We start from the raw sequence: 19,721 nt of genomic DNA on the forward strand, positions 1-19,721 counted from the left end.
CTGATGACTCCTTGGACATCGTGCCACTCCTCGGACATCGTGTCACGTCATTCCTCTGAAAACTGTCATCAACAGATAACATGGTATCAGAGAAAGGGTTCAAGTTTGAACTTTGATTTTATAGTTTACCCTCTATTTTCAGTAAAACATTTTATGTGTTAGGTTTTACTTGTTGAGGGGAAGTGCAACAATATTAATTTAAATAGTTAAAATTATTATTTTTTAACTGCTTAATTTTTTTTTTGATAAATGACTATTTAACAAATGGGTTAAGGGGAGAAATTGGAAAAATTGGTGAAAGGGTGTTGGAAAAATTACTTTTTTTTTTTTTTTTTTTTTTTTGACATGTCCACACAAGAGGAGAAATTCGAACTAGTAACCTCCGCTTTATGAGACGTGATCTCCAACCAATTGAGCTACTCCTTGATACGGAAAAATTACTTTTGATATGCTAACTTGTTTTGTTAGTACGATGACTAACAAAAAAGTGTGCAAGAACAATAAAGTGACAAGAAAGGGTGTTGGAGAGTTTTTTTTTTTAATCAAATAAGGGAAAAGAGACAAGAAAGTGAGGAAGACCAAGTATATAGCAACTTGCACAAGAAAATCAACGAAGACAAGTGCGACCTAAGGATTATTTAACGATTGATTTTTTGTAGCCAATAACAGGCTCTAAGAAATTACTTTTCTAAGCAGTGTATCTTTGATCTTGGGTATGGGACTCAAATTATTGGATTGACGTCTTCTTAGATTTTTTAAAATATGAGGTTTTTAGATTTTAAAATTTAAGTCATCCATTATATTTAACGGTCTAAATAAATATAGAGGTTTGTTTTAAAACAATTAATTATAGTTTTCAACATACCAACCCACTTACTTCGGTAACACATAAATATCTGCCTTGGTTTGAACCATTAAATATAATGAACAGCTCATATTTTAAAATTTGAGAATCTTATATTTTTAAAAAAATTGAAGGGGTTCCAAATCCCAAATTACTATACTCGCGTATTCATCTTCTGAACAATCAGTAGTCACAAATAGATAGGAAAGTGGCACGAGTTGAAAATCATTGAAATTATCCGTACTTATTTTTATTTCAAACAATATATGAAATTTCAAATCTTTTAGAAAACAAGTACATATATTTCCCTTCAAACTATTATTTCATTGTCAATATTCTACTCCGAACTATTTATTGTATTAATGTTACCTCTAAATTATCAAAATAATGTCAATATTCCACCAAATAACAAAAATACCCTTCATAAATTAAAAAAAAAAACCTAAACTTAAAAAAAAAAAAAAACAAAAAAGGAAAATGAAAAACAAAGGAGACTATTTTATTTTTTTCGTAATTTTTTTTTTAAATTTTTTGTTTTTAAAAAAAATCTAAGAAAAACAACATAAAGAAAATGAAAAACCAAGGGGGCAATTTTTTTTTCCTTTTTTTTTTAAAATTTTTTTTTAATAATTAATTTTTTAATTTTATTTTTTTCAAATTTATAAAAGATATTTTTGTTTTATTAAATTTTTTAAAGGTTATTTTTGCCTTTTTGTTGACTTCGAAAGATATTGACATTGTTTTAATAGTTTAGAAGAAACATTAATATTTGACACAATTAGTAGAGTTTGAGAAATATTGACAATGGAATGGTAGCTTGAAGAGTTATGTATACTTTTCTCAATTATTTATTTCTCATAATAACAAAAGATAAATAAATTTATCATTTAAAATATGTATAATTCCAGAAATAAAAAATAAAAAAATTTGTGTAGCTCTATATAATTTTTCCCTGTCATGATAATATTGTGTATTTTTTTTTTTTTTTTTTTTTAGGGAAAGGGAAGGGTCAAAATTGTGTGATGGTAGTTTGAAGTGAAGCATAGCATAGCATAGCATTAATTAATTAATTCTAACCAGAAAGAGTAAAAGTGGAGGATTGGGCCGTGGAAATCCAGGCCCAAAAAGGGATGACACGTGATCTATTTAGCGCGTGAATGAGAGCCTCACACGCACGCACGCACGCAAACATCGTCGTCAACAACATCATCTTATATTCTCGAACAACAACGCTCTCTCTCTTCCATTGAGCAAAACGAAATTAAAAAAATAAATAAAAATAAATAAATAAAAAATAAATAAAAATAAAAATAAAGATAAAATAAAAGAGAAAAGGCAAAAAAACTAGGCTTAGCTTAAATCCTCATCGCATAACGCCTTCTGTGGCGGCTCTGAGATTGGATCGCTGTCTTCTAATCGATCTGAAATCGAGGCGATCTCTGTCTGCTTTTCGTCAAGAACACCGCCATGGGTGCGGCCGCGCAGCAACAGAAACAGCAGCAGCAGCAGCAGCAGCAGCAACAGCAACAAGCTCCCTCAGCGTCAACGACAACGGCCCAGGAGGAGGCCTTGAAGAGAAGCACCGACTGCGTTTACTTTCTCGCCTCTCCGTTGACGTGCAAAAAGGTTCGCTTTTCTTTCTTCTTCTTCTTCGTCTGGTTGTATGGTTTTTAGGGATTTCTTATTCTTGTTGGATGTTTTAAGATCTTTGGCCTTGCTGCGATCTTGGGCTTTGCGAGTTCTTGCTAGGGTTTCAGCTGTACAATTTTGTTTCTTAATATTTGTAGTTTTTAATCGATTAATTTTTGGCTGAAATTTATTATTTGAGTATAAAGAATTGGCCTTTAGGATCTTGGGTCTAATTCAGTTGTTGGACCTTGTTAGGGTTTTGGTGTTCTTTTCCTGGGGGAAGCCCTAGATTTTATCATGCTATAATTATGGTAAATTTTGATGGTGTATAGCTGTTAGAGGTATCGGGATTGTTGATCCTCATATGGGTATGCCAGAATCGTTTTTACATAGAAATCTGTTTGTATGGGAAACAATATTGTTATGGGTTCTGGAGTTTGGTATTTTAGTGACCATAGTTTTAGGGGTTTAATTAGCTGATCTGCATCAGTTTTAGTTGATGTTTCTTATATTAAATATGGCTGATTATGCTGGAAATCCGGAAAAAGATGTAGAAAAATTTATTTTAGGCAATTCTAATGTGCTTTGCTAGTGAAAGTAAATATGTTGGTGATTCATTTTAAGGAAAAATATTAGGATAGGATGCCAGCAGAGAATGGAATCTTTTCACAATTCTGGGTCATGTTCAGGTACAAGGAATCCATCCTAAATTAGCTACTTAAAATATGCAAAACATGTTTTTGCCTCCTTTCCACACCACACACCCCTACTTTCCAAAAACAAGTTTTGCAAATAACGATCTATCTCCAAGGCTATTGTTTTTTGACCACCTATACTTGTTGCCCTTCAGGTCCCATTCACTTCACTATCTATTGGTTATTTGTTTGCTCATTCACTCATTTTTAGTAATTCTCAGAGTCGGAATTTCAATTTCTTAGTGAAAAGTACTACACTTGTGTGAATAATCTATCTATTAAATGTCTGTCTCATTGGTTTTATAAGAATCAAATGCAGCTGCAAAATGTTTTGACTGGTAATTATTTGGCAGCAGTAGTGTTTGGACTGTGTCACTGATACCTCTGTGTGTGTGTGTGTAGGGGAGTGAATGCGAGTATCGGCATAGTGAATATGCCAGGCTTAACCCGAGGGATTGCTGGTACTGGTTGAATGGTAATTGCTTGAATTCCAAATGTCCGTTCAGGCATCCAGTAAGTTCCTGCTCTTACTTCAATTTTACATAATTTAACAATGCTTTTATTTGCATAATGTTGCCAACTGCCTATTGTTTCTTTTTCAGCCTCTGGATGCTTCATTAGGAACCCAAGCAGCTACTTCTGGTGGATCTTCTCTGCCTCCATTACAGACGACTGCAGCAACTCCTGCAACACATGCTCCTCACAGCTCCAGTAAACAAGCGGTCCCTTGTATTTTCTACCAAAAGGGGCTTTGCTTAAAAGGTGACAAATGCGCCTTTTCCCATGGACCGGGCCCAACCACCAGTAACAAAGTCCCACAGGCACTAGCAGCTATCCATGTTACCGAGCCTTCAACCTTTAAGAAGACTTTTGGAGGCCTTGAAAAGTACTCTCAGGAGCAGAAGATTCCGCAAATGAATGTTTCGACATCAGTTGGAGTACCTCCTGAAGCTAAATATACTCCAAAAGCTGAAAGTACAAGAGCTGAAACTGTTTTACCAAGAAACTTGGTCAGTATTGAGAGGAATGTACCACCGCCTACAAGATTGGATGATGAGGCTCCTAGATACAAGGCAACAAATGTTCTTCCTGTTATTAGTGGAAGCTCTGTTAGCCGGTCCAGTCGTTCACAGCAGGCACATGTACCAGAGGATCATAGTTTCCTGAATGGTAAGGATGCTGATGAGTTTCTGAGAGAGTCCTCTCCTGGCTTTGATGTTCTTGTAGACGATGAGCTTGCTGATTCTGATTACTACCATGGTGAAGATCAATTTGGGCGAACAAGGGGTCATGAAGGAAGGAATTTGAATCCTGTGAATGAGTATGACATGGGTCAGTCTGCGGATTATAATTCAATGGCTGATGTTGATCGAGAAAGGTTCTGCGATCCGCGAGGCCATGGCTCATATGATCACATGCAAGGGCTGTATGCCTGGGAGGAGCACGGGGCTTCATCTGAGAGAATGTTAGTGGAACCTGCTCATCTAGAAAGGCGAAGGGGTTACCGTAAATCTGATAGTCCTGATCATGTTAATGAGTCTGATCTTCGACATCATTTAGCCAAGCAGAGGAGGGTTAATGGTTTGAGATCTGTTGTCAGTCGTGATTATGCCCACAACAACCATGTTGAGGAGCAGAGGTACCGGCCTTCTTCACGGAAGGATGCCCTTCTTATGCCCTCAAATGAGATCTCCCTAAGTAATCGCTTCCGTGGTAGAATTAAGCTTCCGGGGAGATCTTCTCCGGTGAATGGTAGTGATTCGCGTCCAGAAAGGGAATTGGACAGGGGAAGGAATTGGGGCAGGTTGTCACCTGGAAGGCCTCACATCTCTCATCAGGGAAGGCTCCGAGACAGAATAAAAGGAAGGATGCTAGATGATTACAATGGCGAGGGGAGAAATTTCAGGGGTCCACAGATAAGAAGAGAAATAGTGGATGAAGGTAGTGATTTCAATTTCAGGGGTCCACAGATAAGAAGAGAAATAGTGGATGAAGGTGGTGATTTCACCCGTCCGAAAAGTCTTGCAGAGCTGAAAGTTGTGAAGAGTGTAGAGCCAAAAGAGCAGCAATCCCTTGGAAAGCAAAAGAACATGGAGACTTATCGACAGTCTGAAGGTCTTCTTTCATTTGAGGGGCCAAAGCCTCTTAGTGAGATTCTCAAGAGAAAAAGAGGTTCTGACGTAGCAGCTTCTGGGAGTGGCAAATTATATGTCAATAGAGATGGTAATCCGAGAGAAATCAAGGAAAGCTTGACAAGGGGCTCTGAGAGGATGGCGGTTGCAGATATTCAAAGTGCCAAGGAAGAAGCCGTCAGCCATTTGCTTGGCAATGAGGAAGAATCCAAGTCAGCAGCATCTGTTGCAGTTGGAACAGTGGCAGAGAAAACTGGTGAAGCTTGTGGTCAGTCTTCTGAAGCGCCCAATCTGAATGAGTTTGAGGCTGAAGATGGGATGATTTATGATGAAAATGTGGAGGATCAGGAACTTGAAGGGGATGATCAGAGGGATGGGGACTATGAATATGAGCAAGTTGATGAGGGAGAATATAATATTGAGGAAGGTGAGAATGCAGATGCGGAAGAGGAGTACCTGGATGAGGAAGATGGGGATGATGACTTTGCTAAGAAGATTGGTGTAATATTCTCATGATTGTATGGAAAGGAAAGAGAGCAACAGAGGGAGGGGGGCTGACTGCTCATAAATATTTTGCATGGACCGTCGACACTCAGTTGGGTGGTTGTTTCTGATTGAGCAGGATAACTGCTATGAATTTATTTGTAGAAGTAGGACATGAGTTTTCTCTTGTATTAATCAAAACTTTTCATTGTATTTGAATCTGATTGAATGGGGATTTTCTTTTGTTTTGCTTGAGGCATTTTGCTGTACTCTCCTGTTAAAGTTGCTTGCAGAGTGCATGCATGCCTGTAACAGTAGAAAGTCAATAAGAAAATTGCTATTTACTTCTCTCCCTTTTTTTCTCAGTTCCATGTCGATGCAGATAATTTGAAAAAAAAAAAAAAAAAAAAAAAAACTTAAATTCTTTTTTTAACTCATTTCGAGTTGTAAAACTCACAAATTTATTTATTTATTTATTTTATTTTTTATTTTTATTTTTTAAAAAATCTTATTTTACAGATTTTGTAAATGGCATTCCTGATCATCATACTTAGATGGGTTCTTTCTACCCGTAGGAATTGTGTTATCTTATGGCCTTTTAAGTTTTATGGAGGAGCCTACTGTTTCCTAGATTAGAGTAGCGGGGCCGAGGATCCCTCCCTCTTTTATTATTTTTGAAGAAGAAATCCCTCGTATTAAATCGGGAAGCATTGTTACCTATATACTAATTCTTACATCAACCTTGTCACATACAGCATTCCAAATGGGCTGGCCTTAGGAGGTAGAAAATAGTGGCCGCTTTTTCTTAAATTAACCTGCTTGGTTCTATTTGGTATGAGTAATGCGGATATGACACTCTCAACAAATTATTAATTTTTTTTTTAAAAAAAAATTGTTTTATTTAACAATAATTAGTTCAAGAGTTAGTTGTGAGTGCCATATCAACATTGTTAGATGAATATTAAAATTATAGCATCTAGCATTTTTCATTTGGTAACATACTATTTTACGGAGCTTTTTGGTTTTTACATCTAAAATTAAAAAAAAAAAAAAAAGAAAAAAAGAAAAAGATCAGAAAACACTGTAGTTTGGTAAAGTATTTTGCACTTCAGTCTTTCACTTGCCTAATGTCTTTTACCCCCTGCTCCTTTACGGTGAACCATCTTCTCCCACGAGCATGATTTGCAGACCATACCCGTCTCATCTCCTCAGCTGATGCGACAAAATGATTCCCTCATTCATCGCTTAGTTAAATCTCTTAATAATAGTAGGAATGTACAAGCGGACAGTTATTAACGGTTAATTATTAATAATCACATAACTACTTTTGTACGTGGTTTTAAGAGTAAGTAGAGGCGGTTAATAACCGTCAACCACCTATTATTAATAATCGCATAACTACTTTTGTACGTGGTTTTAGGAGTAAGCAGAGATGAATAATAACTATATATAGAGTTAAATTCACTTTATTCTTGAAGTTTTAGGAGTTTTTCAATTCGAACCTCAATGTTTAAAAATTGGCAATGTACCCCCTTAATGTTTAAAAAATTTTCAATTCAGATCCTCTATTTCTAATTTCCATCCAATTTAATTTCATAAGTTTTAATGAGGGCAAAATTGAAATAGAGGGCATCAAAATCCCACGTGAGACACACGTGGAATGATTTCCATCCAATTGGACGGAAATTAGAAACGGAGGGTCTAAATTGAAAATTTTTTAAACATTAGGGGGGTACATTGTCAATTTTTAAACATTGGAGTTCGAATTGAAAACCTTTAAAACTTCAGGGGGGTAAAGTGAATTTTTCCCATATATATATATATATATATATATAACGCCTAAGAAAATTAATTAGAAGATAATCAAGTTTAAGTGAAACATATTAAGTTAAACAAGTCATATAAGTACAAAAGAAGAAAAATGTTGATGTTTTGTTACATAAACCATTACAAAATAATAATTAAAAAAAAGTTTAGCATTAACCATTTCTATATAAAAAAGGTTGCTATATATATATATATATATATATATATAAATTACATGTCCTTTATTGTCATTTTTGCAACTAAAAACACTTTTTTAGTTTTATTACCAAACATCAGTAACATAAAAAAAGTACTTAAGACATACAGTTATTAAACATGTATACAGCTTTTCAGTAGTAGCATTTTTGATAAAAGCTCACATACAAAAGCTCTATATCCAAAAGCTCTATTTTCGAAGGCAATCTCAATAAGGCTCTTACTCAATATCCCTTTATAACATATCATAATATTCTAATAAAAACATATTCACCTGCCAACTTTTTCTAAAGAAAAGATTCTCTTGTTCAAATCAACCTCCAAAAAAAAAAATTCTAAGACTATAATCTATCAAGATCCAATGGATCCTCGGAGTCCATCATAGTCTTTTGAATCTTTGATGGATGAAAAAGTTTAACACAAATGTGGCAATGTATATGATTTTTTAATCTTAAGGATAAATGTAGTAATAAGATTCTAAAACAAGTTACATTTATACAAATCATCAAACTATAAGCAACAACTATTGAATAAAACTTCAATCTTTTATTACAATTGTCATTGAAAGTTTATAAGGATCGTGTTCTACCTCTTGCAACCAAAGTATTCAATAGAGAATAATTGAGCCATATTATCAAACATATAACATGCATAACAGAAGTATAAAAAAACACAACCACAACACAAGGTTTGTTTACGAAGTGGAAAACCCTTGAGCACCTCAAGGTAAAAACTACTCTGGAGCAGCCAAACCCAGGAAATCACTAAATGAAGATTCATAGTTATAGAATAGACGATACCCACACCTTGAGAACCTCTAAACTTAGTAAGAACGACAAACCTCTCAACTTGTCTCCATCGTGACCACCTTCAATCAGAGCATCTCTTTTACCGACCATTCGGTAGACTTTCTCCAACAAATCTCCAAAGTAACCATCTTTATCATGAGCAAGTAAACAAGGCAACACGCCAAAGGCAAAGATGCCAAACAAGAGAAAGAGCAGCTTCAAGCTATATCACGTCCCCTCTTGAATATCAATACCACTAGGACCCAATACTAGTCGAGAAAAGAGACTTTAGTGAAGAGAGAGCTCAACAAAATAAATTTCCAAAGTCTGAAGAGTGAACAGTGACTAAAAACCTTTTATATAGGAAACAATTCCTTCGTCGCGTCATAACGGGACACTTTCTCGTTATGAGGGGAAGAATAGGTTTCCTAGATATGAAATTCCCATGTCTTAATAAGACAACAATCCGGTTCTGACTGGAAGGCAAAATGCCTATACTTCATCACATGTTTCATCTTGACGAACCAACTGACGGGAAACCAAGGAATCCGACTTTGGTCCAGTTACATGTCTCATCCTGACAGGGTTTCTGACGAGAAACCAGGGAGACAAATTTTGCTCTCGTCACATCACTATCTTGACGCAGTTCCTGACGGAAAAACAGGGAGTCCAGTTTCTGCTCTCGTCACATCCCCGTCCTGACGCCGTTCTTGATGGGAAAACAGGAAGTCCATCTTTGCTTCCGTTTGTCTGTTCTGACGAGCCTCCTAACGAGAAAACAAGGAGAACATATTTTGCTCCTGTTACATGTTCCGTTATGGTGGGTTTCTGACGGGAAAATGGGGGCCTCTTTATTCAGTCCCGTTATGAGCCTCGTTCTGATGGCACAACTGACAAGAAACTAGGGAACTTCTTAGAAGACCCTAAAAGCACTAGGAACACCCCTAAACAAACTTTCAAAGTTTTAAACACATAGGCATTACATGAACGGTCATTGAATTAGGCCAATCTAAACCTAACAGTCATATTTTGCAATATATAATATATCATTAGAAAATCCCTGTTTCCATGTTTTTACATAGTTTATACTCTTATGATTTATGACATATTCCTAGAATCTTCATTACATCTTCAAACTTCATGGTCCATGTTTTCTGTTCTTGGTTTTCTGGTTTCGGGGAACCTTTGCAAAACGAATTGCATACATGAATTAGCACAAAATCCACACACTAGGAATTCTGGTGAATTCTACTAAAACATGTACCCTTTTAAAAGAAAGACTTCTACTTGAACTTTTGAATGTTAGATACTTAGGGCAATTTCTCAACCGGTGACGATCCTTATCACAGTAGTAAAAAATCACTTTAGGTTTACCTTTAGACTACTTTCGAGTTTTATTGATATCCTTGGCAAAAATATTGTCTCTTGTCTTGAATTCACTCGTTTCTTTGCCTTTCGACTCTAAGCAAGAAGAGCTACCATACACCAGCTTTTCCAACCCTAGCAAGAAGCGCTACTGTCACATCAACACCCCCGGCTTTTTCAACCATATAAATATCCCTTGCCACTTGTCCTTTAGACCTCATACTGCCTTTGTTGCCCTTGAAAACTCTATTTGAGTGAGTTTGTGACTTTTGTAAGAAGAAAAGAGAGTTTCTTGAAGGCCTTGCTTCAAGAAAATAATCTTCTAATCCTAGCTTGTTCTTCACCTAGTTGTTATGCTGTTAAGTTCTTTCCATAGTCTAGTTTGTAAGTTTTGAGCTTATAGTTATGTAGTTGGCTTCAATCTTGGTTTAAAATATGGGTTAATGTTTTAACGATGTTAGATGCAATCCCTTGGTCAAAGGATCGGCTACCATCTCTATTAAAGAAATAAATTCAACCTTTATTTCACATTTCTCTACTATATTTTGAATATAATGCTAATTTCTATCAATCTGTTTACCTTCAGAACTATGTGCTTTACTTTTTATTAAAGAGAGAGCAAACATATTATCACAACACACATTGATTGGTCTGTTAGGTATACCTAAATTTAAACTTTCAATAAAACATCAAATCCAGACCGCATTGCTTACCGTTGGGCTGCATGATATATACTCAGCCTCCATAGTGGATTTTACAACACAATTTTATTTTTTGCTAGACAAAGAAACATCTGTTCCACCAAATAGGAAAACATATCCACTTGTAAATTTTCTGTCATTTGCATCTCCTATAAAATTTGCATCGGTTTATCCAACATTTTTAGATCACTTAAACCAATACATAGTTTGGTGTTTTTGGTGCCTTGCAAATATCTAAATATTCGCTTTACAGCTTGCTAGTGTGCCTTCCCTCGATTGGACTAATATCTACTCACCAATCCTACCTCGTGACAAATGTCACGTCTTGTGATAAGTGCCAAATATTGATTATTTGAGCCCCTTAATTTGCATCCGTTAATCCTTTAGTTGTATTATAACATAATGTTTTATGTTAGTTATGTGATTTTAGCGTTTTGTAGGTTTTTAAGAGAAAATTGTGGATTTAATGTGAGAAATGCAAATGCTAGTGATAAGTGCCAAATATTGTATATTTGAGCCCCATAAGTTACACTTGTTAATCCTTTAGTTGTATTATGTTATGATGTTTTGTGTTAGTTTTTGGTATTTTAATGTTTTATAGGTTGTTAAGGGAAAACTATGCCTTTAAACTAAAAAATACGGAGTTTGGAAGAAAGCTGGAAAAAGTGCCACCGAAGTAGGATCGAGCACACCATCCTGCGATCGAGCACAGCCTTGATCCAAGATGGGTTGCGCTCGAGTGCACCCAGGCCCACTAGCAAGCCGCAAGCACCCAAGTGCTGCGCCACAGGAGAAGAATACATGCCCGAGTGCGATCGAGCGCACTGGCCATGCGCTCGTGCACACTCGTCTACCAAATATGACCTAGCGCCGTTTTTAGGGTTTTACACCTTAAAAACCCCTATAAATCGAGGCTAAGCTTCAAGAAATGAGGCTGGGGGACCAAGTCTGAAATTCTACAGTTTTTGTCCCTTTAGTTTAGTGTTTTTAGGTTTAGGTTTTATTTTCAATAATTATGTGGAGGTGAATTCTCAACTAAGGTTGAGGATAAAGCCTCATCGATGAAGAACTACAACATTCTTTTGTAAGTCAAAATTATTCTGATTTTATGGGTTTTAAGATTCAATTGTTTCGCTTTTATTCAATTATTGAAATTATTCTTGGATATCTATTGTGATTCCCAGATACATGTGATGATTTAGTAAGACAACATTCTTAGTTGATTATTTGTTTATTTTTTGTCATTTATGTTTATTTATTCAAAATAAAAAAATTCTTTTGGAACTAGGTTAGGATTTAATTAGTTGAGATATAATTTTTTTTGTCAAAAACACAATTCCCTGTGGATTCAACCTCGCACTTGCAAAAGCTATATTGCAAACGACTTGTGCACTTGCGAGTAACATTTAAAACTCAACAAGTTTTTGGCGCCGTTGCCCGGGATTGGTTTGATTTGGAATTCAATTTATGTTTGAATTGATTTTATCCTTCTACTAGTTATAATTAGGATTTTAAATTCTGCAATTTATTTATTTATTTTTATTTTGTTTAATTCCTGTTGCTAACAAAAAAAAAAAAAAAAAAAAAATCTTTTTCTGTTTGTTTTTCCTTGTTTTGCAGCTTCTGCTGCAGGTCTCTCCGCACACCAACATAAGTACGATCGAGCCCAGTCTTACTACGCTCAAGCACACTTGCAGCCAAGGCAGCATCTGGCCCAGTTGAGTGCGCCTGCGCTCGACCATTATCCGCGTTAGCTTGAGTGCACTCAAGCACAAAGCAGAAGCAGACGTATCACTGCCCCTGCGCTCGATCCTATCCACTCTGCTCTCGATCGCACGCATGCATAGATCAACACCAAGCAAGGCGCATGCACGCAGTAGGTAGCATCACTAACTGCGTTAGCACAACTGTGCTCGATCCTATCCCGCCTACGCTCGAGCGCACCTTCGCAGACTGCACCAAGGCGGCATCAGCCCCTGAATTTGCCAAATTTAATTTTGGTCCATTTTGTGAATTTTTAAGTTTTTATTTTTATTTATTTATTTATTTTTATTTTTTAAATTTTATTTTTTTGTATTTTTGTTAAATTTTTGGTATTTTTATAATACTTATTTTTGTTTATTTTATTTCTTAAAAGGAAAAAAAAATGGTTATTGTTTTATGTGGGATATTTGCATGCTAAAGAGTGAGGGTGAAGCATGAATTTTCTGTTTGGTAATTTTAATGCTTCACCTAGTTGTAGGACACTAGCTCCTACCAACAACCCTCACAATTTTTACCCAGATGGACCATGCTCATATTGCTCTAACCCTTATCATAATTCTAATAATTGTCCATCCTGGGCACAATTTTTCAATTTTTCATATGAGTAGATGAACACCAATTTCTCCAGCCCGTGGTTTGAATCAAATTCAAATTTTTACACCCCGAGATGGAACAATCACTCTGATTTCCCATGGTCGACTCAGACTACAGGAAATTATGCTTCCCAAGATCATGAACTGCACCATTCAAACTATCCACAGTTCGATAATCCATCTTCCAATCCTTCATCATACAACTATCAATCTTCATTGGAAGACTCTCTCAAATCCTTCAGGTAACTAACTGGCCAATCCACCGTTCAAATGCTACAACCACAATTATCATTGGAAGACACGCTCAAAGCGTTCTAGCAAATGGCTAGCTAGTGCATACAAGAGCTTAGGAGTTCCACCATGGTCAATGACCAAGCCATTCAAACTCAAGGATGCCATCATGGTCAACACTCAAGAAATTGCAAGGTTGGAAGGACAAGTCGCTGATGGCTAGAGGGCACTACATGATTGATGAGGATGATTCCAGCAATTTTGATCATGAGCATGTCCAAGCCATCACCACACTTGGGAGTGAAGAAAGTGTTAAGGAGACCCTTAATGAGCCAAGTCTAGAGGATCCTTTGGAGGCCTTACTGGATTCCACTCCTGAGATGTGAACTGAGAATGGGGAAACCACTGAGATATAATTCCCTAACCAATCTTCATCAGCAGCTGAGCCTCTCAATATTGATAACAAGGAGGAGGAAGGGAAAAAGGAGCAAGTTGAGTACCTAGAGAAAAGCCAGGCCCCATCAACTCCAAGTTTGTCCAATGTAAAGGAAGTGAGTACTGAAGCTCATTCCTTCATCACAATCCCTCTTGAGACACTTCATGAACCCCAAGCTTCAGTTCTTCAATGTCTCAAAGAGCTATCTCATGCTAAACTTCTCAAGGATCTATGCACACAAGGTCACAAATCTAGGAACCATGTTCCTAAGAAGATCCTTCGAAGCAAGCAACTAGGCTACTTGAGACGGCGAAACATCCTTCCAGAGGGCTCAAATTCTTAAGAAGAAAGGGTGGAAGGGATTGGTCGGACACCCAAATGATTGGGGAAAGTGCAGTATTTTTTTCTTTATTTTTTAATTTTTTAATTTTCCGCACTTCATTTCTAAGTTCTTTTTCTTTTGTCATTTTATTTCTTGTCATTTGTTTTTTGGTTTCTAATAGCAATCAATCTTTTGATGTTTGTTTTTGTGAGAAAATATTACTGTTAGTTTTGTTGATAGGTGTTTTGGTGTCTAAGTTTGGGGGACGCCCTACCTTTTTCACTCCTTGATGTTCTGTACTTTTGGTAATGTTTAAACATAATCCTTTAGTTGTATCTATTAATCATTTAGTTGTATTATAACATAATGTTTGATGTTAGTTATGTGATTAGTGTTTTGCAGGTTCCTAAGGGAAAATTGCGGATTTAATGTGAGAAATGCAAATGCTGGTGATGAGTGCCAAATATTGTATATTTGAGCCCCTTAATTTACACTTGTTAATCCTTTAGCTGTATTATGTTATAATGTTGTGTTAGCTTTGGTATTTTAGTGTTTTGTAGATTGCTAAGGGAAAACTACGCCTTTAAAGTGAAAAATACATAGTTTGGAAGAAAGTTGGAAAAAGTGCCACCGAAGTAGGATTGAGCGCACCATCCTACGCTTAATCCTAGATGGGTTGCTCACGAGTGCACATGTGCCCACCAACAAGCCGCAAGCGCCCAAGTGTTGCTTCGTAGGAGAAGAGTACATGCTCGAGTATGATCGAGCACACTAGCCATGCGCTAGAGCACACTTGTCTGCCAAATATGCCCTAGCACTTTTTTAGGGTTTTACACTCAAGAAACCCCTATAAAATGACAGCCAAGCCTCAGGAAACGAGGCTGGGGAACCCAGTCCAAAATTCTACAGTTTTTCTCCCTTTAGTTTAGTTTTTTTTGGTTTAGGCTTTATTTTCAATAATCATGTGGAGGTAAATTCTCATTTAAGGTTGAGGATGAAGCCTCACCGATGAAGAACAACAACATTCTTTTGTAAGTCAATATTATTATGATTTTATGGGTTTTAAATTTCAATTATTTTGCTTTAATTCAATTATTGAAATTACTCTTGGATATCTATTGTGATTCTTGGATACATGTGATGATTTAGGAGATTTTAATTCAATTGTTTTGCTTGGATCTTTATTTATCAAAATAAAATTGGATATCTATTTATGATTTGTCCAACGGATACAATTGATGATTTGGTTTAATCCAGATATTTTTTGTGATTTGTATAATGGATGGATACATTAGATGATTCTATTAAATTGTGAAGCATAGTAAGACCATCTTAGGATTTCAATTGTGAGAACTTCTGATAATATTGATGAACATGGAATGTGTTGTTTTGATTTGGTGAGTGTAGATTCCACAACCTTAGTATATTCTTAGTCGATTATTTGTTTATTTCTTGTCGTTTATGTTTATTTATTCAAAATCAAAAATCTTTTGGAACTAGGTTAGGATTTAATTAGTTTAGATATAATTTGTTTGTCAAAAACCAATTCCTTGTGGATTCAACCTTGCACTTGCAAAAGTTATATTGCAAACGACTCGTGCACTTTTGAGTAACATTTAAAACTCACAACAGCTAGAAAAAGCCACCCAAGAATTAAGGATCCAGTGCCCAACCAGACGGTCAAGCACAGATGCAGATGCTCGAGCGCCTGTGTCACAGGGAGGAACCCTACAAGCACGCCGCAGGGAGGAACCCCACTTGCATTAGACCCAAAAAATCCGCCCCATTCACTCAAGTGCCGTTTTTGGGAAGAAAAAAAAACCCTAGAAAAAGAGAATAAAATGAAAAAGAAAAGGAAGAAGAAAGAGGCGCTGCAGGAAATGAAAAATAGAGAAGAGAAAAAGTTGTTCGGGTTTTGTTGCTTTTGTAGTCTCATTTTGGTGTTTCATTTTGTAAGCTTCTCAAAACTCTATGGATTCAATGATGCTTGTAGTCATTTTCACTTCGATGAGAGGCTAAATCCTTAACTAAGATTGATGATGAAGACTCACCAATGAATAGTAACCATATTTTCATGTAATTTATACATTCCGAATATATGAGTTTTTATGTTTCAAATATTCTACTTCAATTCAATTAGTGGGATAATTTCATTTAATTGATTGCTTTGAATTTCATTTGTCAAAATATTGGATATTCATTGTGATTCATTGTGCAAACGGATACACTAGATGATTTTGTTTAAACTAGGTATCCATTCTAATTCGTTGTGCCAACAGATACAGTGGACGATTTGGTTTAAATTGGGTATCCATTGTGATTTGTACCATAGACGGATACTTCGGATGATTTAATCTACTCTTTTACACAAAGTATAACATGCATAAGATTTTTATTGCCCATAACAATCTTGATGAGAATCAAGAGTGTTATGTAGAGAATTTTGGATGTATGGATGATCATGAGGCTATGTTGCTATGATTTGGTGAGTGTGAATTCCAAAAACCTTAGTACTTAGTCATTTGATAAATTTCATTTTGTCTATTTTATGCTTTTTATTTTCTATTAAAAAAAAATCACTCATCTTTCTAAACTAGGTTAAGATTTAGTTGGTCTAGATACATGTGGTTTTCATAAATATAATTTCCTGTAGGATTGACCTCGCACTTGCAACACTATATTGCAAAATGATTCGTGCACTTACAAGTATATTCAAACAAAACAACAAATTTTTGGTGCCGTTGCTGGGGAATTGATTTATTTTTGAAAGCAAGTTATAGATCAATTTTATCTTTCTACTAGGAAAAAAAAAAAAAAAAAGAACAAAAAAATTTATGTTCTGTTTTGCAACTTCTGCCAGATCGTGTTCTGCATATTGCACTTGAGCCTACTGATTTTGTACTTGAGCGCATTTTGCATTTAGGCGCAGTCAAGTCGAGGACACACTAGCTGCGCTCGAACAAAGAAGGCCCATAGCTCGTTGCGCTCAAGCCAGTCCATATTGTGCTCAAGCGCAATCATCCAGGATAGCTCAGTAACTCCTTTTGCAACTGAGCCACTACAAGCTCTTCAAGGATCAACTCTGGCTTGATTAGTTTTCTGTTTTTAGAATATTTGTGTTTGATTTGTTTCTGTTTTTGATTTTATTTTCTTTAAGTTTTTGTTTTTTGTTCAGATCAGTATTGCTAGATAGGATCTGCCGCATACGCTCGAGTGTATCCCATTGTGCTCGAGTGCAGTAGCACCGCAGACAGCACCAAACCAAAAGGATTAGTGTGTCAAAGCTCGATCTCCACCAACAGGTGTTATGCAAATATCTACCTAAATTAATAGGTAAATAATTGTACATTTTATCTGCGAGTGCACAAGGTCAACATAGTAGTATATGGTGCAAGTACAGGATCATTCCCACGAGGATTGCTGAATTTTCGTTTAAAAATAAATTCCTTAGTTAAAACCAAGATTGATTGAGTTGATAATAATAAAAAGGTAGGGCTTTGATATCCCCCACTAATTATATTCAACTAATATAACAATATGCCAATGCTTTGATCATGTTATGCATATCTAATGTTTGTCAATCTAAAGGTATGTCAGTATACTCCTTAAGCTATAGATTTTCCTAAGCGACGAGTTAGGCATGGGCGTATACTCTAACTCTTTTCCTTCCTAAAGGATTTAGCATGGTATATACTAAGTTGTTCTTTAGAAAAGCATCTGTTCTATGGAAATCAACAAACACACGAGGCCTAGGGCATGGGTGTATACTCTCGGTTCCCCATGTTGATTAACCCAAGAATCGCGGTGTGGATTCTTTTGTTACTTATGTTAAACCCAGGACTCGATCATCCAAATTCATCTAACTAACTAGTCCATACCATATGCATATGTTGATCAGGCACACACATATGAGGAATTCATGCAAGCAGGTATTAATCAAGTTAAATAGCACAACAAAATCATCACAAAGGCGCCAATATTGAAATATTAATTAAACATAACTAGGGCTTCAATCTAACCCTACTAAATAAATTAGCTACACATAGAGTTGATGTTAAACATCTTCATAAAATAAAAGAAAGGAAAAGAATAAACCCGAGACTTGAACATGAAGAGCTCCATTCTTCTCCTTACAAAGTCTGTCTATTCTAGAGGCTTAAGAGTGTAACATCCCTGCTCCAAGTGGTATGATATTGTCCGCTTTGGGCCAAGCCCCCACGGTTTTATTATTGGGTTTACTCCCAAAAGGCCTCATACCATTTAGAGAGAATATATTCCATATAAACACATCATCTTTTCCATGCCTAGGCAATGTGGGACGTCACAATCACCTTCTCTTAGGACCCAGCGTCCTCACTGGCGACTCTCATGTGGGCTTGTGCACGCTCCCCCCATCTCAAGCTGGGCTATGGCTTTGATACCATATTTAACATCCCTGCTCCAAATGGTATGATATTGTCCGCTTTGGGCCAAGTCCGCACGGTTTTATTATTGGGTTTACTCCCAAAAGGCCTCATACCATTTAGAGAGAATATATTCCATATAAATACATCATCTTTTCCATGCCCAGGCAATGTGGGACGTCACAAAGAGTCTATTTATAGGCTTTAGAAGTCCTTGGCAAAGTAGTAAACCTAGGGATTTCGTAGGTTTATGAGACCTATTACAATTGGGAGTTGAAAAACCCTAATACGGAAAGAGGGACACTTTGGCCGCCACTTGATGTGTCTCCTGCGCACGGGTGCGATCGATCGCAGCCCGTGTGCGCTTGATCGTAGGTTTGCGATCGATCCTCTTTTGGCATGCGCTCAATCGCTCCTGGCCTGATTTGTGTCGTGTCCTCTTGGGTATTGCACTCGATCGCAATGTCAGGGAGCTCCAATTTTTCCGATCTTCTCTCTTTGAGCCCAAATCATCTAGATTTACTTCATTTTCTTTCAAAAGCCTGCAAAAGTATGAAAAACACAAAAATGAATTAAAATGGCCTAATTAACTAAAACCAAAGGATTAAAACATGCAAGTTAAGGGTTGAAAATATAAATATTTTAGCACTTATCACACCCCCAAACTTACATATTGCTAGTCCCTTAGCAATACAAAACAGAAAACAGGAATGGAAAAACAGAAAATAAAAGATAAATCAATCTTTCGTGGGATGTATGATTGCATTTAGCGTATGCAACAAGCCTTTTAAACCCCTAAGAATTCCCTAGTGGACGAGTGAAGTCTCGTGAGGGTTTTCTAGAGATATTGCCCACAAACATCATGCACAGTTCATGTTATCCCAAAAATTAAAGTATCACTTCAAGATCATGGTTTTCATTCATAAGCAAACTTAAAAAGATGAACTCCATCTTCACAATGAATTGGAATCTGAAAGTGCAATTACTTACAAAGGACATGCTAAATCATCACAAGTTTAAAAATTGTGTACAGTGAACTAGTGCAAAATTATGAGGCTTCCAAATCTTTCCAATATGTAATATCCCCATATCTCAAAATCCACTAGAATCCCTATTAGAATGACACTGACATTTCTTTTTTTTTTTTCTTTTTCTTTTTCTTTTGGTCAGGTTGTGCAATGTTGGTTCCCTTAAGCTTGGTCAGGTTGTGCAATGTTGGTTCCCTTAAGCTTTCTAATTGACCCATGTAGCGAGTGTTAAGTCAATGACTCCCAAACTAGATGGTTTTAAGGCATTAGGTGTAAAGACACCCT

The 19,721-nt window shown here is 36.3% G+C and overlaps 1 protein-coding gene across 1 annotated transcript; it reads left to right on the top strand.

Annotated features, from left to right (window-relative positions):
- The first annotated feature begins 2,141 nt into the window (after nt 1–2,141).
- Nucleotides 2,142–6,133, top strand: LOC132168093 (zinc finger CCCH domain-containing protein 17). The gene is made up of 3 exons (XM_059579169.1): nt 2,142–2,470; nt 3,571–3,681; nt 3,771–6,133. Exons 1-3 carry the CDS (start codon nt 2,312–2,314, stop codon nt 5,814–5,816), a joined length of 2,316 nt encoding a protein of 771 aa, XP_059435152.1. The 5' UTR covers nt 2,142–2,311; the 3' UTR covers nt 5,817–6,133.
- The last annotated feature ends 13,588 nt before the right edge of the window (nt 6,134–19,721 follow it).

The sequence above is a fragment of the Corylus avellana genome, chromosome ca1 (genome assembly GCF_901000735.1).
Source record: "Corylus avellana chromosome ca1, CavTom2PMs-1.0".
NCBI classification, from domain to species: Eukaryota; Viridiplantae; Streptophyta; class Magnoliopsida; order Fagales; family Betulaceae; genus Corylus; species Corylus avellana.

What these genes read in the sequence shown, in the direction of transcription:
- LOC132168093 (XM_059579169.1), top strand. Translation starts at nt 2,312, where the DNA reads ATGGGTGCGGCCGCGCAGCAACAGAAACAGCAGCAGCAGCAGCAGCAG. An exon ending in CTCCGTTGACGTGCAAAAAG is followed by an intron (nt 2,471 to 3,570) that starts GTTCGCTTTTCT and finishes GTGTGTGTGTAG; the next exon opens with GGGAGTGAATGCGAGTATCG. An exon ending in AATGTCCGTTCAGGCATCCA is followed by an intron (nt 3,682 to 3,770) that starts GTAAGTTCCTGC and finishes TTTCTTTTTCAG; the next exon opens with CCTCTGGATGCTTCATTAGG.